The following is a 26,896-nucleotide window of genomic DNA, read 5'->3' as shown; positions in this document are numbered from 1 at the left end:
GTTTTTGGACCTATATTTAAATCCTTGGCATGTCTTTAGTTTCATGCATCATGAGGTTGGTTGATCCTTCCGGCGGAATATGCTTTTGTGTGTTTCTACAAGTTCCATTTTTGCTTTATTTTCACTGCTACGAGCATAAAACTTGTGTAGTAGTAGTTATGTCAGTTGTAACTGAACTATTACTTACATTAGCGCATGAGTTCAGGATGTAGCGAGACGGTATTTTATCCTAACCTATTTTATCTCTGAAAATATAGGTCCAAACTTGAGTTAAAAAGTGACCTGCACTGACTTGATCAACTGGCCTAACCTTATATGTATTTTGTTTTTCGGTCTAACGATAGATTTTGTTAGATTAAATGTTAGATTAGCCCCACCGACGGGGTTTAGACCCATGCTGTCATGCAAGGACTTGACTTCTTTCCACCACTGGTAAGGGATCACTTTTAACCTTATATGTAATTGACTTTTTATCAAATTAGTTAGAAAATAAAAAAATTAAAAATAAAGGGGTGTGCCATCCGCACACACCTTCTTGATTTTTGGCCATTGGATCGAATGAATTAAAGAAGATCAAAGAACAAAAATTAATAAGAGGTGTGTGAAAAGTAAAATGAGTGTGGATATCATATTGCAAAATAAAAAAAAAAGGAGGGCCAAGTTGAACTAACAACACAAAACTGGGCCAATGGAAAAGCTAGACAATCGGGTCAAATGACCCGATTCGACCCATGACTGAACCGCCTCAAAACCTCAGAACCATAATACCGAACGAGTCCCTTATCAATGGCGCTATAGGGTTTAGCAAAGCCAAAGTGACAAACACTTGGAGGGAGCCACACCACCAGCAAGCACGCCAGAAAATGCAAATCCGCCATTGACGACTGACCTGAAAACTATCCTTCTCAGTCCCTCACCTCCCCCGAAATGTTACAGGGCGTTCATATCATCGGTGAGCTTCTTATAAACCCAAACAAAACTCTGCTGGGTTTCCACAATTGGCTGGAATTTCGAAGCTATTTCCATTTCCATTTATTATTTTTAAGATATGGGTTATCGTAATTTTGATTGGTTTCGTTCGTATTTTGCTTAGAAATTGAAGATTTCGTGTTTGTTTGTTTGTTCTTTTTTCAAAATTTGACATTTTGGTTAGAGTTCCCAGCAGGTGTTTGTTGAAATGATTTTGTATATATAGCGCTTGCATGTAACAGATGGTTTATAGAGAGAGTTAGCTCTCCTGTCGTTCGCTTGAATTTTTATTTTAATCTGCTACTTGATTACAGTCTTGTATTTCCTTTGGAGTTATAGTGATTACTACTAGCTGCATTTGAATTCTAAGGAAGAGTTCAGTTATGAGGAACGCAAAATCTGTACCTTTTTCGGTGCGTGGGGGGTGTTGTTTGCACATGTGGGATAGAATAAAGAGTGGTCTCTTATTAAAAATATTTTCGAGCACGAGAAGGTGAATTGGGGTTGTGGATATTGCTGGGAGCTTTCATTTTTATGATTAGGTTTATTGCCTTGTGATATTTGGTGATGGTGGTTTTATTCCAGGTTATGGACCATCAGATGCCAATTGTCTTCCGTGTTCTGGAATTTCCGGGAGAGTAGCCCCTTTATATCCCTGCTCTTCTCGTTTCAACCATAAGTCCAAGTCACAGGTCAGTTATGGATCACCGAAAGGTGCTTACAAGGGGGTATCCTTTATGTGCAGAGCGAGTTCTAGTGGTCGTAATAGAAATCCAGAGTTTCCAAGGCAAAACAGACATGGGTACTCCCGGAGCAGGAATAGGAAAAGTGAAGAAAGAGATGGCTTTGATAACTTTGATGAATCTGATATGCTGTCTTCTAAAAATGGGCCATCGGTCTCCCTTTCAAGTAACACAAAGTTCGGGGCCACTGCATCCCCTGGACCTAGAGAAAAAGAGATTGTTGAGCTGTTCCGGAAGGTCCAGGCTCAACTTCGGGAGAGAAGTGCAGTTAAAGAAGAAAGGAAGGTTGAAGCTTCACAAGGGCATGGTAAAGAGAATGCAACTGTGGATTCCCTCCTTAACCTGTTAAGAAAGCACTCGGTTGAGCAATCAAAGAGAAACAGCAACAGTGGCAGCAGCAGCAACAAGGACTTCACGTTGGACCAACCAGAAAAGAATGCCCGATATGGTGAAAGAAAAAACACAGCTTCTTTTGATTCAAATAACAAAGCTCCTTTTGATTCAAATAACCTTTTGAAGGATGATGTTGAAGAACCTACTGCCTCCTTCAGCAGGCCTGCATCGAATTTCCAACGCAAGTCTCCCATTCCTCGGTTAACATACCAGGCCATTTATTCTGAGGATGATCACACAGGCAACTTGGTGCCACATGTGAATTCAACTGGTAAAAGAAAGAAGAATCATGTTGAGAGAGTTCCTAAACCAGAGCCTGAGCCAGAGCTTGAGTTGGAGGCCGAACTTGACCCTATGCCCGAGCATGATACTGAGTTTGAATTTGAGCCTGAACCTGAGCCGGAGCCTGAGATTGTTCAGTTGTTAGAGGACGAGACTTCAGAAGATGAGATTTTGGGTCCTGAAGAACCTCTAATTGAAGACAATGAGAACAAAGGAGAACGTGTTGAAAGTAGGGATTTGAGTACATTGAAACTGCCAGAATTGAGGGTACTAGCGAAGTCTCGAGGTGTAAAAGGGTATTCGAAGATGAAGAAGGCTGAGCTTTCGGAGTTGCTAAGCGGGAACACAGTTTGATTTGTGATGCACGGTATACCGCTGACATCTTAATATAGTTTCAGATAAGTTTTCACCTTTTTATATTCGGGCCTCTGAATCCTTGTTGAGGTTTGAGAGTGTGTTTAGCTTTTTCCAGTTTTGGAGGGTCTTTTTCGAGCACAGGATGGTCTCGCCGCGATGGGATTGGTCCTTTTTTTGTGTCTGTTTTCGTAGAGGGTTTTCATCCTGTGGAAAATATGTCAGATTCTGGTTTATCGTAGCTTAAAAGGTTGCATTCTGTAAACTACATTTTGTCAAACTACATTTTGTCATATTTTAATTAACAGCTACCCTGCGTACTGTGTTTTTTACACACCGTTGGAGTCCATGCCTTCTCGTCCCAAACAATCCTAAAGACTCCTTGTATAATACTTAACAATTGGACAGTCACATTGGATTCAATTTTTTCGGAGCACCGTTTGAGTTTGATTCTAATTAGTAGAAACCAAACTCAAAAAATTTCGACGCGTGGAAGGCCTAATCATACAAAGCAATCACCAAAGATGAAGATAAGCGAAAAAGACTTGGGGTTTGTTTGGAATAAGTTTTAAAATGACTGAAAGCGTTTTTAGAAAAATTATTTTTAAGTTTCAAAAGTACTTGAAGTGTTTTCTGCAAGAAGCAAACGTTAGGTGCTTCTTATAGGAAGCATTTATAAGAAGTACTTCAAGTGCTTTTCAAGTGTTAGAGTATATTTCTCAATGGAAAATTTAGGGAGATCAACATTTTATATCATATTTGTAAATCACATGATATGACGGCTGATGAATGAATTTCTTATTTAAATCATTAAAGAAAGAATCAAATTATCAACCGTCAAATTATGTGGTCTACAAAATATGTCTAATTAGACGATTTCTCTTGCATCACCCATTCCTCATTATATGGGACTGCCAGTGCCTACGCTAAAATAATTCATTATTCAGCAAAAAAGTTTCTACATATAACGTCACAGTGTGATTTTGTTTACTAGAAGAAGCCGAGTATTTTCTGTCTCTGAAGTTGTTGGAAATTGAAACTAGTTTTCCATACCTATTGGTGCTTGGGGTTAAAGTGAAATGTTTCAAAAGCTGAACCGATCTGAGCCGGTCTGAGTCGGTTTTTTTTTACCTGATTTTCACTTTTCTATTAGTGCAGCTTTTCTATTTAGAAAAACTAATGAAAATATTTTGAAAACTGAGTTTTAACGATAAGAACAAAATAAAAGGTAAAGTGAATAATACCATAATTGATTTTTGAATATAAAAATGTAATTTTTTGTTAAAGTGAACATTATCGAATATTTTTCCGTTAAAGTTTCCATATTATTTTCCATTTTTACTGTTCGATTCGATTTTTCGGTTGGTTGGTTTTCCAGTTTGCCGGTTTTTATCCCACCCCCAGTTCATACCAATTGGGAACTGGGTTTCAAGTGAAATTACCTAAAACTTAAGGGGAACTTTCCCAAATTTCCACAGTATTAATTTCCCACCCTACCCCTTCTCAGAAATTGCACACAGATAAGATAAGGCAAACCCAAAAGCAGTCTCCCTCCCTACTCTCTGTGTTCTTCTACAACCATGGAAGCCACTCTCTTCAGCTTCCATTCCTCCAAACCCCCATCACCCTCCCTAACCCAGACCCAACCCAAACCCCTCCTGACCCGACCCGCCATAAACCCATTTCTCTCCCTCACTCCCCGCCCCGCCCGCCACCACCACCGCCTCCCCACAATCCGCTCCGCCATCTCCCGCACCAAAAAGGAACAGACCGTCGAGACCATCAAGGAAAACCTCGAGAACTGCCACCTCATGGCCGGAATCCGTTACAAGGGCCTCACCGTCAAGCAATTCCAAGACCTCCGGAAAGTCCTGCCGGAAACCACCAAGCTTATTGTGGCGAAGAACACCCTGGTCTACAAGGCAATCGAGGGGACGCGGTGGGAGGCGCTGAAGCCGTGCATGACGGGGATGAACGCCTGGCTGTTTGTCCACAGCGAGGAAATCCCGCCGGCCATTAAGCCCTACAGGGATTTCCAGAAGGAGAAGAAGCTCGACAGTAACGACTTCACCGGGGCGGTTTTCGAAGGGAAGTTTTACGGGCCTGGGGACTTTAAGCAGCTAGAGACAATGCCGACGAGGGCGGAGATTTACGCTAAGTTGCTTGGGACGTTGAATAGTCCGGCGTCGAGCTTGGTGGGGACGATTCAGGCGCCGGCGAGGGAGTTGGTCATGCTTTTGAAGGCATATGTGCAGAAATTGGAGGAGGAAGGCGGCGGCGGGGGGCAATAGTGGTGTGGTAAAAGGGGAGGATTTTGAGCCTGTGTAAGTGTATCTTGAAAGACCCAACTGTCGATTTTTGGTGTTTTTCTGATGTTGTAGCATGTTTGCGGTTTATATTCGAGCTGTAGATTTATGTACAATTGAAGTTTTAGCAAGCAATGATCTTGAATTTTATGGCTATCTGTGCACAATGTGTGCTATTTACTTGTATTAGGAATGCTCAATGCTTAGAGAAGAGTTCTTGCACTGGTGTAACTTAGATACAACAACAATGTTCGGAGTTGATGTTGTCAGCGCATGAAATTACGGTTTTCCTTGTATTCAATTGCAGTGTTTTAGTAATGTAGATGGAATCATGGAATGGCATAGTTTAACGCATCAACTTAATCTACAGCTTATTGTATTTTAACATCCATTTTGTGGATAGGGATTTAACAAGAACATTAGGACTTCTTTTAGTTGGTTAGAAGGATATTGTTGGGGAGGCGATGTAGGAGCGAAGGGATGAAAGGTAGTATCTTATACCTATAGCTTTTCTCTTGTTACCTTCCCATCTTAGCTTGGGTCCTGGGAGACCATTCATTTCGGCTATCTCCCCTATTCTCCCCTCTTGCTTCCTGACCAAATTAATGTTGAGGCCTGATAGTGAGGAGCGGATGAAGTGATAAAATGATTAGATAATATTGAGAATCATTTGTATGATGACTGGAGTGGAGTGAGAGAGCATTGTGTTACCATCATCTTTGTATTTGCAGCATGGATTTAGATATCTGTGTATTTGTGTTGTATGGTGATGATCAATGATAATACAATGATTCAGCAATGATTAAGCACCAATTATGTGAATCCAATGTTGCCACTATTGATTGAGAACCCCATCTGAGCTTCAAACATTTTCTATTTTCTTGGCTCTTGTGCTTTTTTCCTTGTGGCTTGAAATCGGTGATGTCTCTTGAAATCAGAAGTTGATGATCCAAAATCTTGATTCGTTAACTAACAATGTTCCAAACCTGAGTTACTCTATGAGATTGTCAAAGCTCCAGCAAATGTGGAAGCCATTAAAAGGTCTTTGCGGTGAAGTTGCTAGCCTCGAGGTAATCAACTGGTAAATACTAAAACAGCTCCTTCTAAGTTATTCTTCTTTGTATATCTTTTTCTTATTATCTTGAACATCCTAGCTTAAACTTTTGTAATTTGATGGATATTTTGTTTTGTTAATTACGTGCAAAACCCAGAACTTCAACCTCATATCCCAACTCGTACTAGCTTACACTCTTGCCATTGTTTAGTCATTTGAATCTTACAATTCCAAAACTAAGTTTCTTTCTGGTTGATAATTAGATTGTAACTGTGATTGCGACATAGAGTTCGTTTTTGGGGAGAAAGTTGTGAATTGGGTTGTATTTTTGACACATTGGCTTCAGTGAAAAGAGAAGAATCCACGAAACACATGAACCCCAAACTGATTGGTGTTGCCAAAATTTGAGCTGTTTCTGTATATGTTTTATCAGAACCCCAAAAATGAACTCGCAAGGGAGTGCAGGTGACAACTTCAGTGATTGTGCAATTGCATGCAGAGGAATCCTTCAGGTTCAGGTGCCTTGTTAGAGACTGCATATAGTTTTTAGTTCTATTTTTATTCGGACGCATTTTGCTTCAAGTATCAGGTCACGTATGATTCACATTTAGATGTTAGAAATTTACTGGTCTGGGTAATTGCCGAAAGAAAGCGTTTGCCTTTTTCTTCTGTGCTTTCAGGTTATGCCTTCCCCGGTGCCCCACCCAAACTTCTGCAGAAGCTGCTCCGTTGGAATATGTGAAATTTGTAATGCCATTAAGTGCTTGCTTGCAGTGTGCTACAGTGGATATACCAACTTCCTAAGGCTGCCCGGATCTCTGAAACAATTAACAAAATGGTTGGAGCTCTGCTGAGAAGAACAGTCGTTATAGTTAGAGGGGGATAGTTTGTACAAACAGATTTTCAGAGGCTACAATTAGTGGATGGTTAAATGAACCAGGAAACAGCAACATTCAATTGTAGCGATTTGTATGTGATTTTTAACAGTCATTTGCAAGTTTGTGCAATGGAAAGAAGTTTTGGTTTACAGTTCCTCGGGTCAGAATCCGGAATTGACGATTTGAAAATGGCAATCGATATCAAATATATGAGAGAAACTACGGTAGGGCGTGGACTAGGACAGGTCTCACACACTGATTATAGTGGGTCAGATAAAATCAAAAATACAGTCGTATGCTTTTATAAGATGTGTCATACATATGACGTGATTGGACACCTTAACCCAAGTTTTAGGGCAAATGAAGTTCCAGGATGATCCTCTTCGAATCCTCCTTATAAGGATCCTAGGGATCCTCAAATCGAGTTTGTTCATCGTATATCGTGCGTCCAGTTTTTGTCAAGTAATATTCATATTTAATTTAAAATAAAAATATTTAAAATAATTTCTAGTCGCACGATATGCAATAAACGGACACGATTTGAAGATCATCAGGATCATCACAAAAAGAATCCGGAGAGAGGATCCTCATTCAATGAAGTTAGGGGAAGGTCAACTGTTTACTGGTGTATTCTAAAATCACATGAGAAGTAGTACTTCCAAAATCATAGGACCCTACCTTCCATCTATGTGAAAGCAGACGCACATGGCTCCCCAAATACTACTCTTCACAAAAGACAGGTCTCCTTCAACTTGTTTTGACCGCCCTACAACTCTCACTTGAACATTTGTCCATAACAGGAGGGACAGGATAGTATCGTCGGTTGTTTCTGGCAGTTTTTGTACGTCTCATAAGTATATGAATGATTAAATTAACTTAAATTGGCACGCGTTGATTAATCATGATCATTGATATTTTGTAAATTCTGTCAACATGAATTATCAAATCAACTCATTTTCACGTACACAATTGACACAATTGATTCTAACATTTTTCGTATCTATAAATGCGCGATTGCTTAATTAGACAAATATTGAGTACAAACATAGCTCTAAAGATCCAGACATCAGATTATGTTTTATACTGATGCTGCTAAAGTCACTAACCTTTCCCTAAAGTTTTCATCATTTCCATTTTTCTATTACCCATATGCACGTATGTGGAACCAAATCTTTAGTTATTCTGTCCTTTGAAAGTTGAACCATGCCAACATAGCGTGTACGGCAAAAGCAGTTCTGTAATTTAAATATCAGTTCGATTATAGAAAGGGACTCTATATATACTTAATAGGATAGGGCCTCGTCTGTCGGTGAACGACTTATCGAACTAATAAAATGACTTTTTAGTTAAGATGGTTCATAAGGTTGATATAAGATAATAAAAATCGATAGAATTGATGTATGAGTTTATCTACTGTAAATTATTTTATATTCAATTGAAATTTTGAGGGATTTTAATTATTTTAATGAATCTAAGGGTATTCAATCAGAATTTTAAGTGATTATTTGAAATTCAAGGTGTATTCAATTATAATTTTAAGATAGTTTTTTTAAATCCTTAGAAATCCGGGTGTATTCAATTAGGATTTTAAAGAAATTTATAACATTCAAGGTGTATTCAATTAGAAATTGATTTTAAAGAATTTGATAAAGTCGAGGAATTAGAGGGAATTAGAGAGATTTCGTAGTGTATTTTAAGCATCCACAAATCTTTTCTCTTCCCATGAGATTTCGAGGGAATTGAATCAAAATTTTATATGGAATCTCTACAAATCAATTAAACTCCATAAAAATTCATGGATTTATAGATCCATTAAAATCTCTCAAATTCTCAATTGAATACATCCCTCTTGAATCATTTCGTAAAAAATTTGTCAGTATCATTGTTAAGTGGAGGGGTTGGTTAGACAAAAATATCCTTAAAAAGATGGTCACGTGGTTGTTCACGTAACAATTTAACAAGAATATTGATAAATTTTTAATGGAATAAAGTCACTTGCTTAGCAGTAAAATAATAATTAAGCTAGCGGAAAACAAAATAATGGAAGGGGAATTGAAAGATAGAGCTGCATTATTTCTTGAATGAGAACGGAAGGGAAGGGAAGGGAAAGGAAAGTTACACCTAAACCAAAGATGTATGGTCTGATATGGAATGGTCCAACTGGCTTATTGGATTTAAGCTCACAAATGGTGACTGCTACACAAATTAAATTAAGGAAAACTAATGAAAATGGCTTGAAAACTTTGAGTTTTAACGATAAGGACAAAAAGAATGATTTTGTTTGCTTTTCCAATTTATAAAACCCTACTCTGTGTGTGTGTGTATATATTACAAAATTTCAGAGTCGGACTTGTGACTCATAACTAATTATATTAATATTGTTATACTTGATGGGCTACATAGTTCGACAAATGTTGAGTTTTTATTACAAATGGTCTCCGTACAATTAGAAATGAAATCATTCAATATAAATATTATTTACTTAGTGAAGTTTTTGACGTTATATTCCCTAACATAAATATACAATGTGTTTATCTATATATACTACCATCAATCTATATCAAATATACAAGTATATATATATATATATATATATAGAGGATGGAATTGGAGACAAATTAGGGTGTGAAGATGCGAACTGTTTAGAGATGTGGATGCAAATCCTTTGTTTTTATTAAGAAGATTGTTATGTTTCCTAATAACACACCATATAATAGTTGGATTCTAAAGATGAAATTTGTAAGAGGGTGAAGATATTTTTTAAAACGACAACAAAAAAATTGAGCTCCAATTAATTTTAGGGTTTTAGGTTTGGTTAGCCAGCTCATGTAAGATCCTGAAGAAGGGACAATTGTTTTGATATGCTCCTTAACTTGGAGAACAATTAATTTTTAAAAAGGAAAACATTTGATTTCGAGAAAAATTTAAGTAATATTGTCTGATCACGTTATTTATAAAGCACTTCTTACAAAATTTGAAACTTTTTTATATCTTAATTTCATTCGATTTCACGTCAATAGTGTCACTTATAATAAGAGCAATTTCTACAAAAACCCTAAATTGGTACTTACAACTTTTAAAGAGATGAGAGATTGACAGCTTGTAGTCATTGGCATGGGCTCACTGTCAAATCTTGCTCCAAATTTAAAGATGATTGTTATAAATATGTAAAAGTTAGAGAGTTAACCTTTACTAGTGACATGAGTGAAGCAGATGTGTAAAATATCACACTAAAACTTTAGCACTAGGGAATAATAAATAAAAGACGGAGGAATAGATGATGTTATTGATCTTTCTTTCTTTCTGTCTGTCTCTCTATATCCTTTAACTGCAATCAGAGTGCTCTATTTATAGAGCGGCTCCATACAAACAGGTTCATATAGTTTGAAAATTTACATCGCATGTTTTGAAAAATGACATCCTTCATTTCCAAAGTCCACATCTCAACACTGCCAATGTTGAAAATCCAAACAATGTGTTTTCAATATTAATGTGGGCATTCATTAACCCACCAGCATTTTCAACACTCCCCCTTGGATGCCCATATATTAACATCAGTTGCCTCGTTAAAACCTTGCTTGGAAAAACCCAGTGGAAAAAAACCATAGCGAAGGAAAAAGAGTACAACTGTACTTGGATTGTTGATATAGTAGTATGCTTATGTTGCCTTATTAAAACCTTGATAGGAAAAACCCAGTGGGAAAAATCCTAATCGGAGGAAAAAGAGTACAACATGCATATATCATGGATACTCCCCCTGATATAATCTCCCATTGATTCCGCATTCTCCAAATTTAGCTGTTTGATAAGTCGACGTAATCCGATACTTTGCACTAACTTTTGAAACATGCATTTCAGGAGGAACTTGGTGAATAAGTCTGCCAGATTTTCATTAGAACGGATTTGTCTGACTTCAATAACTTTAGCCTTCTGAAACTCATGTGCACTGAAAAACTTTGGAGATATGTGTTTAGTTTTATCGCCCTTGATGAATCATTTCTTCATTTGGGCAACACATGCTGCATAATCTTCATGAATGACAGTTTGAGTGTCTGTCTTTGAAGGTAGACCACATGAATTCCGAATATAGATACGCGGTGATGACATCCATAAGTCGCATGTCAAGTTTTTCTGAAATCACTAAACTTATTAAGTAACGGAACATAATTGCGTCCATTACAGGAAAGTATGTCTCCTTATAATCAATTACAGGTCTTTGCGAAAAACCTTGTGCAACGAGTCGTGCTTTATATCTTGCAATCTCGTTTTTCTTATTGCGTTTCCTTGTGAATACCCATTTGTAACCCACGGGGTTTACACCAGGTGGGGTTTGGACTACTGGTCCAAAAATATTTCGCCTTTCTAAGGAATTTAATTCTGCCTGGATTGTATCTTTCCACTTAGGCCAATCTTATCTTTGTTTTCATTCATTAACAGAGCGAGTATCAATATCATCACTTATATGATTTCAGTGGCTACTGCGAATGCGAACATATTGTCGATGATTATTTCATTCCGATCCCACAATTCATTAGTACATGCATAATTTATGGAGATTTCTTTGCTCTCATGTACTGTTGTCTCTTCAGGAACATGTGTCTCATTAGGGACATTTTCTTTTTCTGGAAGTCCAGAATCATGAATTGTAGATTTGTCATTCATTCTCTCTTCCTGAATGATTTCATTTAGATTCAGCTGTACCATTGTCTTTCTCTTTCGAGGGGCTGAATCTTTTGAACCTGGGGGTCTACCATGCTTCAGGCGTGTACCAGATGAATTATTCGCTGCCGCTTTATTTTGTCCAACAGGGACATCAATCATTGCAGGTGCATTTGTAGCTGGTATATGTGATTTTGTCACTTTCATAGCATCATTAAATGCATCTAGCATTTGATTGGCAATGCTTTGAAGATGAACGATTCTTTTCACTTCATTTTCACATTGAGTGCTACGTGGATCAAAATGAGACAATGTGGGAAAAACCCATGTCAGCTCTTTCTGTTGTTCTGGAACGGTCTTTTCTCCCCCTAACGATGGGAAAACTGTCTCATCAAAATGACAATCAGCAAAACGAGCTGTAAACATATCACCTATCAAGGGTTCAAATATATCTAATGATAGATGATGAATCAAAACCCACATAAATTCCCAGTCTACGCTGAGGTCCCATTTTAGTGTGTTGCGGGGGTGCAATAGGCACATAAACAGCACAACCAAAAACTCGTAAATGTGGAATGTTTGGCTAATGCCCATACACGAGTTGTACTGAGGACTATTGATGGTTGGCTATAGGTCTCAATCGAACTAATGATGCAACATGTAAGATGACATGTCCCTATGCAGAAACTGGCAATTTTGTTTTCATGAGTAGAGGGCGAGCTATTAACTGAAGCCGCTTGATCAATGCTTCTGCTAGACCATTTTGAGTATGGACATAAGGAACAAGTGTTCAACATCAATGCCTAATGTCATGCAATAATCATCAAAATTTTGAGATGTAAATTCCCCAGCATTATCAAGTCGGATTGACTTAATGGGATAATCTGGGAATTGTGCTCGTAACTTAGTTATCTGAGCAAAAAGTCTCGCAAAAGCTACATTTCGAGTAGACAAGAGACAAACATGTGACCATCTAGTAGATGCATAAACCAAAACCATAAAATATCGAAATGGTCTACAAGATGGTTGAATAGGTCCACAAATATCCCCTTGAATTCTTGCAGAAATGATGGGGATTCAGCATCAACATTTAGTTGTGATGGCTGGATTACCAACTTCCCTTGAGGACAAGTTTTGCAAGGGTTATCATTTAAGATAACAATGTATCTGCTCAATAATGGATGTCCATTAGAGTTGGTAATGATCCTACGCATCATGGTAGATCCTGGGTAACCCAAATGGTCATGCCAAAACATGTAAACTTTTGAATCAATGAACTTCTGGTTCATGATAATATGTGATTCAACTATCTTTATGTATGTATAATACAATCCACTCGACAAACCATGCAACTTCTCCAATATACGCTTTTGGGTATTATTTAAGGTAATGCATAAATACTCCACATTTTCTGCACTTTTCGTTTCAATGTGATATCCATTTAAACGTATGTCTTTGAAACTCAACAAATTTCGTGTAAATCGAGTAGCGTACAACGCATTCTGTATAGACAATATTGTTCCGGTAACATAATCTGGGCTTTCCCTGAGCCTTCAATTACATCTGATTTGCTTGATATTGTTGTTACCCTTATTCTTGTAAGCATCAAACATAAGAAATACTTTCGATCATGAAGTATTGTATGCGTAGTTGCGCAGTCTGCAAGACAAATACCTTCGCCATTTCTCATGTTTTGAGAATGACCATAGTTTTTATCCATACTCTCTGAGTAAGGGAATCAGAGTTAGAAGCAAGTTATAACAAGAAATTTACATGCCACTTTTATTGAATCTAAAATGCTAGTTTTAAACTACAAGTTCAACATAATCAAAGTACATCAAACATAAATGATTTAGTCGGGCCGGTATACTTCATTCCCCATTTCCACAATGAAGTCTGAAATATCTAGGTGAGTTGTGTTCAACTGTCCTGATAAGTCACACACTTGATCAGGTATATCCATTGGTTTAGCTTGGTTGAAAAAATTGGTCTCGACACCATTCTCCTTAAGGGAGGATTGATATAGATCCACCAGATATTTTGGGGTACGACGAGTACGCACCCAATGCCCATTGCCACCACACCTATGGCAGGGTCATTTAGAGTTCCTGAGAGCATTGTTCATGTGAGCTTTGCCTTTGTGGCAATTCACATTTTTTAAAGCTCAGGCCTGAATTATGCCTTGGAACTTGGTTGTGAAACTGACCACCATGGTTTTTGCCTTTCCTGTTCCACTGACATCGCTTGTGACCACATCCTCGTTTATGATTATCGCCACCAGAGGATGTGGCGTTCACTTCGAGGGAAGCAACATTCACTTATGGGAATGGTGCAGATCCAGTAGGTCGGGAATGATGATTTTTTATCAGGAACTCATTGTTCTGCTAAGCTACCAGGAGCACATATATTAGTTGGTTGTATTCAGTGAAGCCTCACGCTCTATACTGCTGTTGCAGGAGCATGTTTGAGGCATGAAATGTGTTGAAAGTCTTTTCCAGCAAATCTTCCTCAATAATAGTATCCTCACAGAGCTTCATCTGAGATGTAATTCTGAACAACGCAGAATTGTACTCTGCCACTGACTTGAAATCCTAGATCCTTAGGTGAGTCCACTCATAGCGAGCCCTTGGAAGAATCACCGTTATCTAGTGATTGTATCTATTTCTCAAGGCCTTCCAGAGAGTTAACAGATCTTCAACTGTTAAATACTCGTTCTTTAGTCCCTCATCAAGATGGCGATAAATAAAGATCATGGCCTTCGCCCGATCTTGAGAGTGTCTTCTTTCCTAATGGTATCTCCAAGATTTCCTGCTTCCAGATGGATCTTGGTATCCAGTACCCAGGTAAGGTAATTCTTCTCGGTAATGTCTAGGGCAGCATAATCAAGCTTTGCCAAGTTTGCCATTTTCTTTTCTGAAAGAAAAATGAGATGTGTAAGAACTTGCAACAATATGTATTTTTGGAGGAATATAGTGTTAGAACTTCTGGTTCTTACAAATTTTTCATTTTGATCTTCAGGCCAAAATGATAAGCACTCGAAACTTCTGGCTCGAGATTTTCAGGGTAAATGAGGAGGGCGATTGTACTGCACCATTCTCATTGAAATAATATAACATAGGATGAATATTATTCTGCACCACTCCAGTAGCAGGAAAAATTTAAATACGCATAGCAAGGTTGGCGATTATACCGCACCACCTAAAATTGCAATGAAATTAAACTGTATGCAAATTTAAATATGCAGGGTAGGGTGGACGATTATACCACTCCACCTAAAATTTGCAGTAAAATTAAATCTACAGTCCAAGATAGGCGATGATACCACACCATCTTGGATCGCAGTAAGATTAAATTTGCAGTTCAAGATGGGCGATTGTACCGCACCATCTTGGATTGCAGTAAAATCAACATAAATAAATACTGGGTTAGTAATCAAGATCTACACCAAACAAGAAATCAAAGATGTATGTAACTGTTAAGTTGAGAACTAAAAGCAGGTATGAAGCAAACAGTTCGTCACGAAGGTATATTGCGCAGTTGAGGTAGAGGAATAATATAAACAGTAAAAACCTTAGAGGAAACATTTTTTCTTTCGGCGAAGAGAAATGAGGAATAGTTATATTTTAGAGAGTCGTGCTGATAACGTGTTACAAATATGTAAAAGTTAGAGAAATAACCTTTACTAGTGATAGGAGTGAAGCAGATGTAAAATATCACACTGAAATTATAGCACTAGGGGATAACAAATAAAAGACAGAGGAATAGATGATGTTATTGATCTTTCTTTCTGTCTGTCTCTCTATATCCTTTAACTACAGTCGGAGCGCTCTATTTATAGAGCGGCTCCATACAAACAGGTTCATACAGTTTGAAAATTTACATCGCATGTTTTAAAAAATGACATCCTTCATTTCCAAAGTCCACATCTCAACACTGCCAATGTTGAAAATCCAAACTGTGTGTTTTCAATATTATAGTGGGCATTCACTAACCCACCAGCATTTTCAACAATGACCAAAATGTTGTACAATAATAATGCAATCCAGGCACTGAGCAAAGCAACATGCACATGCACATATGTAACCTGTTCATCACGGGGTACAATCTGACACTCACCTACCCTTTGTTCAATTGCGATTAATGTACCAATAGCTAAACTTACCTGCAACGAGTTACATGCGTTAATACAACTTTTCTCTACCCTTGACCGACAGACATATAAACATATACACCTGGTTAGAAGTAAGTTTTAGCCCTACAAGTAACATTTCATTAGTTTAGGAAGTGATTTTCCAAGGTGATATTTACCATGTATGAACATACAAGGAGACAGTGGCGAAGCTACAGAGGGACTGGGAGGGGCGTCAGCCCCTCCCCTTGCCGGAAATTAAGCCCAGGAGGGTGGTTCCGCCCCTCTGGTCTTGTCGGAATTAATGGCTACACCTGCACTGCATATCAGTTTCTATCTGGGTTTCTGCTTGAGTTTCTGCTGCTGTGCAGCAGCTTATGTTTTTGTTTTCAAATCCCTTAAATGAAACGACATCGTTTCATTTAAAAACAAACAAACTCCTTACTAAAACGAATCGTTTCGTTTGATAGGTTAAAAAAAAATAAAAAAAATAAAGGGAACCATTGTCCCGTGCCTTTAAAGTAGCCAACACTTTTTCAAAACAAAACTCCTTTTTAAGAACCAATCAGAACAGCCGTGCCCCCCCAAATCCCAGCAGCAGTTTCAGTTTCAGCACCCTCCGTCCCGTTCCGTTGTCCCTTATTTCTCCTTCAAGTCGAGCCAGCCAGCCGCCAGCCTCTAGCAGCCAACCTACTGGTTGGTTTTTCACTTCTCTCTCAATTTTGGGTAAATTTTTTAACTTTCTAATTTATATTATCCCTAACCCTAATTGATTAATTAATACGAAATTTTAGTTTATTAATATAGAATCATAGAGTAATACACTAATATAGTTATTGATTTTTGATTTTTGCGTATAAATATGAATCCTATGAATGATTATTGATGAATGAAATTATTGACTAGAGTAAAAATTGAATTCTTGATTATTGATATTAATTTATGAATTGAATTTTTGTGTATTAAATAATTTATATGAATATTGGTATTGATTAATTGAATTGTTGGTTTAATTAGTTAGTACTCATATTGACTATAGTATAGTTTACTCTAGGATTAAGAGTCTAAGACTTTTTCTTGTCTTTTCCATATACAGTTACATAATGGAACGATACTATAAGAAACAGTGCTTAAATCCTCCTTCAAATATTTCGGCTAGTCCTTCTTCGAATATTCCGAGTAGTCCTCCTTCGAATATTCCAAATATTCATTCTTCGAATATTCCGGGTAGTTCCCAACAAAGTGAGGTCACTGAGTTGGATGAAATACTGGCTAATCTTCCTTCAGACCCTGGACATAGATGTCGAATGCTTGATTATCCACCTAATTATCGTGAAGCAATTCGTCGACACTATCTCCAAAATAATCCTTGTCAACCTAAAGACCACATCATGCCCAGAAAAGTTAGCAACAATCGATGTTTTGTTACCCGTTGGTTTGATAATTTTAAGTGGTTGGAGTATAGTATAGTAAAAGATGTTGCATTTTGCCGTTATTGCTATCTATTCAAGTGTGATTTTGATAAAGAGGGAAATGCCGGAAGTGATGTCTTCACCGAGATTGGGTTTACAAATTGGAGGAAAGGACCCGAAAATTTTCGAGATCATGAGGGAGGTGTTGGAAGTCTTCATAATAAAGCTTTACAACAAGCTAGAGATTTGATGACGCAAAAGCAACATATTGAAACATTTGTGATTAAGCAAACTGATGAAGCTCGCATTAATTATCACACTTTATTGTGTGGCGCACTTGATTGCACAAGATGGTTGTTGCAACAAGGTTTGCCTTTTCGTGGCCATGATGAATCGTTCAAATCAAGCAATAGGGGTAATTATTTGGAGCTTATGCAATTTCTTGCCGATCATAATGATAAAGTTAGGAAGGTTGTGTTTGAGAATGCTCCCAAGAATCTCAAGTATACTTCTTCCGATATTCAAAAAGATCTTGTCCGTGCTTGCGCCATTGAAACTATTGGTGCAATTACTAAAGATATGGAAGGTACATTTTTTTCTCTTTTGGTTGATGGATCACGTGATTCTTCCACTAAAGAGCAAATGACGGTGGTATTGCGTTATGTGAACAAAGAAGGAGAAGTAATTGAAAGGTTTTTGGGTGTGCAACATGTCTCATCTACAACTAGTAGCTCGCTTGAAGAGGCCGTTGAGAGATTATTTGCTTCAACAAATTTGAGTATGTCCAAGTTACGGGGACAAGGCTATGATGGAGCTAGTAATATGAAAGGAGAACTCAATGGCCTTAAAGCAAAAATTTTGAACAAGTATCCTCAAGCATTTTATGTTCATTGTTTTGCACACCAACTTCAACTAGCTCTTGTAGCCGTTGCAAAAGGAATTGAGGGTGTTGCCATTTTCTTCAACAATGCTAGTATTTTGGTCAATACTATTGGATCATCGTGTAAGCGTCGTGATGCATTTAGAGAGAAACAACTGGAACAAATTAAGAAAGCTCTTGATATTGGTGATCTTGAAACGGGTAGAGGGTTAAATCAAGAGAGTAGTCTCATGCGTCCTTGTGATACACGTTGGAACTCACATTATGGTACTATAATTAGTATTATTGTCATGTTTGAAGCCGTGGTGGAGGTGCTTGAATGGATTAAAGATGATACCAACCAAGACAGTTTCGGTGAAATAAGTCAGTTATTTCATAACATACAAACTTTTGATTTTGTGTTTCACCTTTTTTTGATGAGACTCGTATTGGGAATTACAAATGAGTTATCACAAGCATTACAAAAGAAATATCAAGATATTGTGACTGCAATGACGTTAGTGGAAGTATGCAAGCAAAGATTACAATCCTTGAGAGATGATGACTTTGGGGACTTACTTGATGATGTACAAAAGTTTTGTCAAGAGCATGATATTGTCGTTCCTAACATGAAGGATTTGCATTTCGTACCCGGAAAATCAAGGCGTAAAGCTCCAAGACTCACAAACTTCCATTACTATCGTGTGGACCTCTATTTTCAAGTCCTTGACACACAATTAAAGGAATTGAATGATCGCTTTAATGAGGTAAACACCGAGTTGCTTCTTTGTATGGCATGTTTGAGTCCGGTGAATAATTTTGCATCTTTTGACAAAGCAAAAATTGTTCGTCTAGCTCAACTTTATCCTCAAGATTTTGATCGTATGGACCTCATGAACCTTCCAATTCAACTTGACAATTACATTTACGATATGAAGATGCACAATGAGTTTTCATCATTGAGAGGAATTGGTGATCTTGCAAAAGAGTTGGTGAAGACTGGGAGGTTTGCAAGCTATATATTAGTGTATAAGCTTCTTACATTGGCTTTGGTTTTACCGGTTGCAACCGCTTCGGTGAAGAGAGCTTTTTCTGCTATGAAGATTGTGAAAACACCATTGCGTAACAAAATGGGAGATCAATGGTTGAGTGATAGTATGCTTGTTTATATTGAGAGAGATGTATTTACTTTTATTGATAATGAGCCTATTATGCGACGTTTTCATGATATGAAACCTCGTCGGCAACAATTGTAATTTGTTTGTATTGATAAATTATGGAAGACATTATTATAGAAAATGATTTGGTTGTTGCTATTGTTTTGAACCTTGCACTCTTTTAACTTCACCCCTCCCCCCGTCAATTCCTGGCTTCGCCACTGCAAGGAGATGCCCCATCACAACTTCTTGTTTGGTATCGTTTGACATGAATCTTATAGAAAATCCCATGCTTTTAATTAGCAAAACTGAAATCAACTAATTTTCTCAGGGAAATTATCCATGTTCTTTATATATTTTTTTACAAATAGCATATAGGTTGTAATTGTTACAGCCCGCACTAAATCACGAGGGCATTATTGTCATTTTACATGCTCGGTGATCAAATATATACCTTAGCCCGGGCCCCCACCACATCCCGGGCCGGGATGTGACATTAATCATTCATTAAATAAGTTGCTAATTTTTGTCTTAAAACTAATCATCTTATGGTTAAACTTGGGGGTAAAAAACAAAACAAAATAGATTTATTTCGGTTGGGCAGGTATGAGTCTCACTTATTCTCTGCGTTCTAGCTAGGAGGCAGGTGAAGTGGCATAACAGCTGAAATTCTAAATCATATTTTATATATCCTTAATTATAGTTAATAGATCATAACATGAGATTAATTGGAGTAGGTGACGTCTATAAATTAAGTTATAATTTTTTTTTTGGTTACATAATGGGGTAGATCATTCCAAAGCTAACTCAATAAATTATTACAAACTGTTCGAGTCCTAGAGACTCCGATCATGCTATCAAATAAATGGGTTATAATCCATTCAGGTGGATTCTCAAAATAGTGGTACCCAAGACTCATATTAAATCTTCAGTTGGCAAGGTCATCCGCCACAACGTTCATCTCCCAGTAGACATGAACCAACTCGCAATCTACTAAGCATGCTATAAATTGACTGCAATGATCAATAATGTTGGCAATAAGATGAAAGCTGATATTAGTTATAGTGTTAACTAAATTAACCACTATAGCCGGATCCATCTCCACACAAGGCTTAAAACACTTTTGTTTACTGCAAGCTGTATGCCAAAATAAAGCTCCCAAATTTCAGCATCAACCACCAACTCTCTGCTTAAATTGACCGAAAGCCCATCCAACCAATCATCACCATCATCTCGTAATACTCCCCCATCGCCTATATTTAAAGAAGTGTTGATAGTTGTTAGATATTTGGTCACCCCACTTATCCCAATTCTACAACCTCCTTTGAATCTTGAATAATTTGTTGTCACCCCCTTATTTTAGATCGTGTAGCTTGTATAAAAGCATTACATATCTTCCAAACTTCAAATTCTCTCCCTTTATATAGTAAATTGATATTTGCGTTGTTTACTAGTATGCGTATTAAAATTATTCTGATTCCTGATTTGTTTCTATGAACACATACGACAATATAATAGGTGACTGACATACTATAAAGTGACATTTGCGTTATTTACTAATACATGCATTTAAACTCGGAATGCATTGAGTTAAAGAAGAATGTCTTAACTACTTGAACAATCCATCACTTAAAGGTAGAAAGTAAATTGATTAGAAGGATTAGTTGATAATGTTCTTATTTTCTCCCTCTTATTCATGACTTCTCCAATTTCAAATAAGTAAATATTGCAAATGATGCCTTAAAGAAAGGAATCGTGCCTCTGCACCATGATGCGGATTCAATTCCCACCGATTCCCCTTCCTCATACAACTATATATTCAACTCACTAACGCTATCATTTATTAAAAAAAAAAGTAACATGTTCTATAAGAAAATATTAAAATATAACATTAGTGAGTATATTCTTAGTTTAATGTTGGGAAGTAGAAAAACTTATGCATACGCGGTAAAATTGTGAGATGTGAATGACACATTAGTAAACTAAAAAGAAAAGAGAAGTACTAAGGATAAAAGAATTTTTATAAATTCTCTCATATCTCATATTTTTAATTAATATTTTATAAAATTAGCATGAAAATTAACATTAAATTATAAAATGATAAAAAACTTATAAAAAGTATGGTTTTAGCATTTTTCAAAAGGAAATTAGACAAACAATCATGGCACTTCCTCTGTGGAATCTTTTCCCGGATATCATTGTTCCAATGCATCCTCTAATACTTTAATTAAAAAAGGCTTGACTTCTCTTACAAATTTTCTCTCTAATCATGATTAGATCCCCAAAGTGAGAAAGTCTCCTCCTTTTACATTTTACCTTCTTCATTAACCTCTTAATTAATCTTCCCCTCCTCGCCCAACAAATCTGCAGCCAAATAGACCCCACCAATTTTGTTTCTTTCTTTCTTTCTTTTAATTTACTTTTTTAATTTAATTTCCTCTAAATTTATTCATTCCCAACACACACACACACTCTCTCCTTCTCTCTCATGCAGATTTGTAACGAAAGCAGTGCATGAGGGTTAGATTGATTCTTGAACATTCTTGAACCAAAAACCCAATTGAAGTTTCATGTCAAAGTTTTCACCTTTGGCTTTGGGTTCATCAAGATCCCTTTTTTATGCCTCATAACCCACCAGCTCTAAGCCTCTAACTGCATGAATAGAGGTATAGTTTGATTCAAAGTTAACAATTTTCGTTTTATCCAATGTTGTTGTTTTTATTATTATTTTCCCAGTAAAATGTTTGGTGATGTTTGTCTTATGTTAATGGGTGGGGGAGGAAATGGTTGGTGTTGTTTGTTTAGTTTGGATTTAGCTGTGTTTATTCTTCTGGGTTTTCTGTGAATTTTTCTGGGTTTGTGTTCATTGCGAGTTTGATAATCTGTAACATGTTTGATCAGCATTGTTTTAGGAGAAATTAAGGTATTGTTATTTTTAGGTTGGAGGAAATGAAACGTTTTTGGTTTAGTGAATTCACCTGCCTCTGGTTGTTGTTTCTAAAAAGACCAAGGAAGTTGAGCTGAGGGGAGGAGAATTAGTTTTTGAATCTCATTTTGTGTTGGTTTTCGGAAACAAAATCAATCGAAAATTACCATTTGACAAAGTTGAGCTGAGTTTCTTCTGTGCTCTGGTATCAAATTGTGAAAAAAGGATAAAGAGTTAAGATTTCAATAATGTTTTCCCCCCTTGCGTGTTTTTGTGTTTGCAGAGTGTGTAATAAAATTGATTTGGTAGCTTGAATCGAAATGCTTTTAGCCCGAAAATTTGGTTTTTTGAAACAGCAAGAGGCAGACAATGAGTGTAAAGATTCTGATATTTGCAATAGTTATTCAATGTTTTAGAATCTAGAATTGTATATACATTGTTGAGAGAATCGTTGCAACACATAATTGATGGTTGCTCCATAATCCAAGGACCGTTCTTTTAAGTTGTTACGTAGACAAAGAGAACCAATTGGTATACAGCCTTTAAAGCAATAGGTTCTGTAGGAGTTTCAGAACCAGATATCCAAACTAGTTTCGCAGAACACATTAGCAATGTTTTCGATAATAATTCTCTGTCGTTTGTAGTATTTATTTGTGGTTTCTCTTCTCAAACAGGTGATATGGACACAGCATCTATGAAATGTCTGATAAACAGTATATCTCGATTCGTTCATCTAGTTTCAAGCCAAACATTGAAACATATTCCTATTCAGAAGGATTACAGAACCATAGTTGATGTACTGAAGCTTTTGAAGCCATTGATTGATGAAGTAGTCGACTTTAAAGTACCGTCAGATGACATTCTATATAGAGAGTGTGAAGAATTAGATATGGCTGTCAATAGAGCTAGGGAATTCATCGAAAACTGGTCTCCAATGTCGAGCAAAATTTCAAGTGTAAGTGCAAATCTATTCTTGTGCTAAATTCATGTCCTTGTTTCTAGGCCATGCTTGAGGATTTTCATTTGGGAATCTCTATTGATTTATTTCATTTGAAAAGACATACAGTCAAGGAAACCCATGGTGCAAGACATAGAAACCTTACAACAATAATTGCAATCACAGTATGTTATGATGCTTCTGCATTTCCCTTTGAATACACGGAAATTGAACGAATAATTGTGCATTAAATACCTCAAATTTGACAGACTATCTGGTGTGTGTCCGTGCATGTGTTAAGGGGTGCGGTTTTCTTCACATGTTTTGATCATAGTTCGAACAATTTATCCTCAGGCTTGGCGGTGTGAGCCGCTGTTGATAACCATCCAAAACTCTTCACTCAAGATTTGCAGCATATTACATAGACTGTCACAGTCATCTTCATCGGGGTCAAGTTTAACGGGTCTTCAGGTATTTGCTAAGTTCAAACTGCCTTCTGTATGTATCATTTTCTTACAAAGAAAAAAGGAAAAAAGGAAAAAGAAAACGAGGTTGATTTAACAAACTTTCTAATATTCATTCTTATAATTATTTAATATTAACCAATTTCTTTGAAACTTTATAATCCTCATCCCACTAGTTATTTGTATTTATGTTGTTCGATTCATCAGAAGTCAAGACAAATGCATCTCTAATCTGTGTAAATTGTTTCAGCACTGTACACAGGAAATTCAATCTTTGAAACTGGAAAGAGTAACAGAATACTTAGAAGAGGCTGTGAGAAGTCAAAGTAAAGATGTCATGCCTTCCACCAAACTTCTTACGAAAATTATCGAATTGCTTAATCTGACTTCAAACCAAGAACTGCTGAAAGAAAGCATTGCTGTAGAAAAGGAAAGAATGAATGTCGAAGTCAGTGATGTTAGAGGGAAATTAGATCAAATTAACCAAATTGTGGTTCTTGTCTCCCATATTCGTGAATTCATGGTCAAAATTGAGGGCCTTGAAACCGTATCTGGCGTCCCGATCCCTTCATACTTCCGCTGCGCTCTGTCTTCAGAACTCATGCTGGACCCTGTGATTGTAGCTTCAGGTCAAACCTATGAGAGATCTTCCATCCAAAAATGGATTGATCATGGGCTAACTATTTGCCCAAAAACCCGACAGAGGCTGTCCCATACTAATCTCATTCCCAATTATACTGTCAAAGCTATGATAGAAAGCTGGTGTCAGGAAAATGATATAAAACTTACGGCGAACTCTGACGGCTCTAATGCTATCTCGGTCCCTTCTCCATCATATCAAGTATCTCCTGCAGATTCAACTCACACAGATAGTTTGCATTGCTCTACACACAGTAGCAATTCGACATCGAGGTCATCTCTTGAAGTTGGAAACATATTTGAGAAGCAAAAGAAAGATGTCTCTCCTAGATTAGGTGGAGAAAAGTCCAATGGATGCGATAGCAACGAGAAAGGCCACTCATCACCAAAACAGTCATATAGTCATAGCAGGGGTGAATCAGCCACTAGTGCTGTTTCCAGTATTGATTATGCACCTCCAGCATCGATTAAGGTGTCAGGGATATCTAATAAGCATGAAAATGTTCGTAGGTTGTCTGGAGAAATCACATCGGAGCATCCGGTTGCTTCTACTCCAAGGAAACAATCAGCAATTCCCCCTGGGTTATCAGGAAAATTATGTCACATTTCCAAGACAAAAGCAGAAGGGGCATGGACTGATAGCCCCAGTTATCCTGATAGGCAGCTGCTTCCATTTTCTAGTTCAGGATCCGATGAGTTGACAACAGCATCCCATGTCAGGAATTTAATTGAAGACCTCAAGAGCCAGTCAAATGAAGTGCAAACTATGGCAGCAGAAGAGTTGCGGCTTCTTGGAAAGCACAATATGGAGAATCGAACTATTATAGGCCAGTGTGGTGCTATCACGCCATTACTTTCACTTCTATATTCAGGACAGTTGACAACACAAGAGCACGCTGTGACAGCTCTTTTGAATTTATCAATTAATGAAGACAACAAAGCGATGATTGCAGAAGCAGGGGCAATTGATCCCCTAATCCATGTTCTAAAAACAGGAAGTGACGGAGCGAAAGAAAATTCTGCTGCAACTTTGTTCAGCCTCTCTGTGTTGGACGAATACAAGGCAAAAATTGGTCGGTCTGGTGCAGTTAAGGCCTTGGTTGATCTTCTAGCCTCAGGGACTCTTCGGGGGAAGAAAGATGCTGGTACTGCATTGTTTAATCTGTCAATTTTTCATGAAAATAAAGCTCGCCTAGTTCAAGCTGGGGCTGTGAAGCATCTTATTGATTTGATGGACCCTGATTCTGGGATGGTTGACAAGGCCGTTGCTCTCCTGGCAAATTTGTCCACCATTGCAGAGGGCCGCATAGCAATTACACGGGAAGGGGGCATTCCGTTACTAGTTGAGATTGTTGAATCAGGTTCCCATAGAGGAAAGGAGAATGCTGCCTCCGTATTGTTGCAGTTGTGCCTTCATAGTCCAAAGTTTTGCACCCTCGTTCTTCAGGAAGGAGCTGTCCCTCCCCTGGTTGCCTTATCTCAGTCTGGCACACCACGAGCAAAGGAAAAGGTATGCAGCTTAAACATTTTTCTTGCCTATATATATAGCTCTCTGTTGATCTGCTTACTGGTTAGTGTGCCAAATAATGGCGGAGGCAAGGGAACAGAAATATTTCAAAAAAGATGAGGAAAAAATTTGATTGTTCAATACTGATGATTTCCTTGTGTTTGGTGAAACAATTCTCTTCCTGCCGTCATTCATTGCCCTAACGCAGATACAACCCAATAATTTACCATTACCGGGGAGATCAATCTATATTGTCGAAAGTTTGTTAGAAAACATCCAATGTGCACATAAAATGCCATGTATGGTTTCTTTAGGACAACCTAGAACACTGCCAGGGCGTTCACTCAGTGTTTATCCCTGTCGAGTCAGCATAAAACCGAAGCTATGCCAAGCATTGCGTGAGTTTGTCGGAATATAGAGTTGTGGGACAAAGAAGATAATTTGTGCTTTACATATGTTATGCAGGCACAGCAGCTTCTCAGTCACTTCAGGAGTCAGCGAGAAGGGGCTATGGGAAAGGGAAAATAAAGACAATTTTGTTGACCTGTTGCTGATTTTTTTCTTTAGATTCGCCTCCATAACATTTTCTCGATCGAGATTTCTTTAGGGATATTTATATATATTTTTTCCTTAATTTATTTTAGCTCCAGAGAAGTCTGAGCATTTTTCTTCCCATTTTCTGATTAGTGATCATGGAAATTTTGCGAAGTACGCACAGGAACACAACAACAGCGTAGAATGTCTAAATTTTTCTTCTCCTTCCGGTAGAGCTAGGTAGGCTACTTTGCTCTTAGTTTTGCTGAGAACATAGCTTTTGGTTTTGTGTTAGAAACATGTAGTGACTCAAAAGTTTTTTGTGTTCTGATTGATTTGTTGTTCTGGATCAATGTTGTATATATACTTGTACATAAATGCTATACACTTCTGTAATTTGCAATGTTTGTTGGCAGAAATTCGCAACTCCATTTTGAGCTGTTTACAATTTCGAAAAAGTTATTGCGTGATACTGGAGTACGGTCACGTGATGACATGCCAAGATGGGCTAATGGATAATGGGCTTTTCTCAAAACTAGCCCGTTTCCAGCCCAATGGCTAATGCGCGAGGACATAGATAGTTGTGTTCGAAAATTGAGGAACACTGCATGGGGGTTGGCTTCTCTCCCATTGCGGATGGATTCGGGATGGAACTTGAACTTCCTTCGTAGTATCAAAGGTTGGTTTGTTGTTG

General features: G+C 37.6%; 4 protein-coding genes and 1 long non-coding RNA gene across 5 annotated transcripts; all 5 read left to right on the top strand.

Moving 5' to 3' along the window:
• Positions 1 to 769: 769 nt before the first annotated feature.
• Positions 770 to 3,075, top strand: LOC103445625 (rho-N domain-containing protein 1, chloroplastic). Its single transcript, XM_008384639.4, has 2 exons — positions 770 to 952; positions 1,555 to 3,075. The coding sequence occupies exons 1-2, from the start codon at positions 928 to 930 to the stop codon at positions 2,739 to 2,741; spliced, it is 1,212 nt and encodes a 403-aa protein (XP_008382861.1). The 5' UTR covers positions 770 to 927; the 3' UTR covers positions 2,742 to 3,075.
• Positions 3,076 to 4,130: 1,055 nt separating this feature from the next.
• On the top strand, positions 4,131 to 5,348 carry LOC103445626 (large ribosomal subunit protein uL10c). Its single transcript, XM_008384640.4, has one exon. It carries the CDS (start codon positions 4,322 to 4,324, stop codon positions 5,030 to 5,032), a length of 711 nt encoding a protein of 236 aa, XP_008382862.1. The 5' UTR covers positions 4,131 to 4,321; the 3' UTR covers positions 5,033 to 5,348.
• A 650-nt stretch (positions 5,349 to 5,998) lies between these two features.
• LOC139188952 (uncharacterized) lies at positions 5,999 to 6,914 on the top strand. Its single transcript, XR_011572390.1, has 3 exons — positions 5,999 to 6,128; positions 6,535 to 6,619; positions 6,782 to 6,914. It is a non-coding gene; the product is annotated as an uncharacterized lncRNA (long non-coding RNA).
• Positions 6,915 to 15,947: 9,033 nt separating this feature from the next.
• On the top strand, positions 15,948 to 20,192 carry LOC103445668 (uncharacterized). Its single transcript, XM_070806327.1, has 3 exons — positions 15,948 to 16,132; positions 16,864 to 19,044; positions 20,081 to 20,192. Exons 1-3 carry the CDS (start codon positions 15,948 to 15,950, stop codon positions 20,190 to 20,192), a joined length of 2,478 nt encoding a protein of 825 aa, XP_070662428.1.
• A 1,460-nt stretch (positions 20,193 to 21,652) lies between these two features.
• On the top strand, positions 21,653 to 26,621 carry LOC103445623 (U-box domain-containing protein 3). Its single transcript, XM_008384636.4, has 5 exons — positions 21,653 to 21,861; positions 22,796 to 23,076; positions 23,413 to 23,529; positions 23,773 to 25,671; positions 26,134 to 26,621. The coding sequence occupies exons 1-5, from the start codon at positions 21,852 to 21,854 to the stop codon at positions 26,194 to 26,196; spliced, it is 2,370 nt and encodes a 789-aa protein (XP_008382858.3). The 5' UTR covers positions 21,653 to 21,851; the 3' UTR covers positions 26,197 to 26,621.
• The last annotated feature ends 275 nt before the right edge of the window (positions 26,622 to 26,896 follow it).

The sequence above is a fragment of the Malus domestica genome, chromosome 10 (genome assembly GCF_042453785.1).
Source record: "Malus domestica chromosome 10, GDT2T_hap1".
In the NCBI taxonomy this organism is placed as follows: domain Eukaryota; kingdom Viridiplantae; phylum Streptophyta; class Magnoliopsida; order Rosales; family Rosaceae; genus Malus; species Malus domestica.
Note: the sequence above shows the minus strand (reverse complement) of the source record. Positions and strands in the feature narration are given on the sequence as shown.

Excerpts from the sequence above, each read along its gene's own strand:
- LOC103445625 (XM_008384639.4), top strand. The coding sequence starts at position 928 with ATGTTACAGGGCGTTCATATCATCG. Across the intron at positions 953-1,554 it reads ACAGGGCGTTCATATCATCG|GTTATGGACCATCAGATGCC; the intron begins GTGAGCTTCTTA and ends GTTTTATTCCAG.
- LOC103445626 (XM_008384640.4), top strand. The coding sequence starts at position 4,322 with ATGGAAGCCACTCTCTTCAGCTTCCATTCCTCCAAACCCCCATCACCC.
- LOC103445668 (XM_070806327.1), top strand. The coding sequence starts at position 15,948 with ATGTATGAACATACAAGGAGACAGTGGCGAAGCTACAGAGGGACTGGG. Across the intron at positions 16,133-16,863 it reads CTGCTTGAGTTTCTGCTGCT|TTACATAATGGAACGATACT; the intron begins GTGCAGCAGCTT and ends TTCCATATACAG. Across the intron at positions 19,045-20,080 it reads GAGTTGGTGAAGACTGGGAG|GTGGATTCTCAAAATAGTGG; the intron begins GTTTGCAAGCTA and ends TAATCCATTCAG.
- LOC103445623 (XM_008384636.4), top strand. Across the intron at positions 23,077-23,412 it reads TGTCGAGCAAAATTTCAAGT|GCTTGGCGGTGTGAGCCGCT; the intron begins GTAAGTGCAAAT and ends ATTTATCCTCAG. Across the intron at positions 23,530-23,772 it reads CAAGTTTAACGGGTCTTCAG|CACTGTACACAGGAAATTCA; the intron begins GTATTTGCTAAG and ends AAATTGTTTCAG.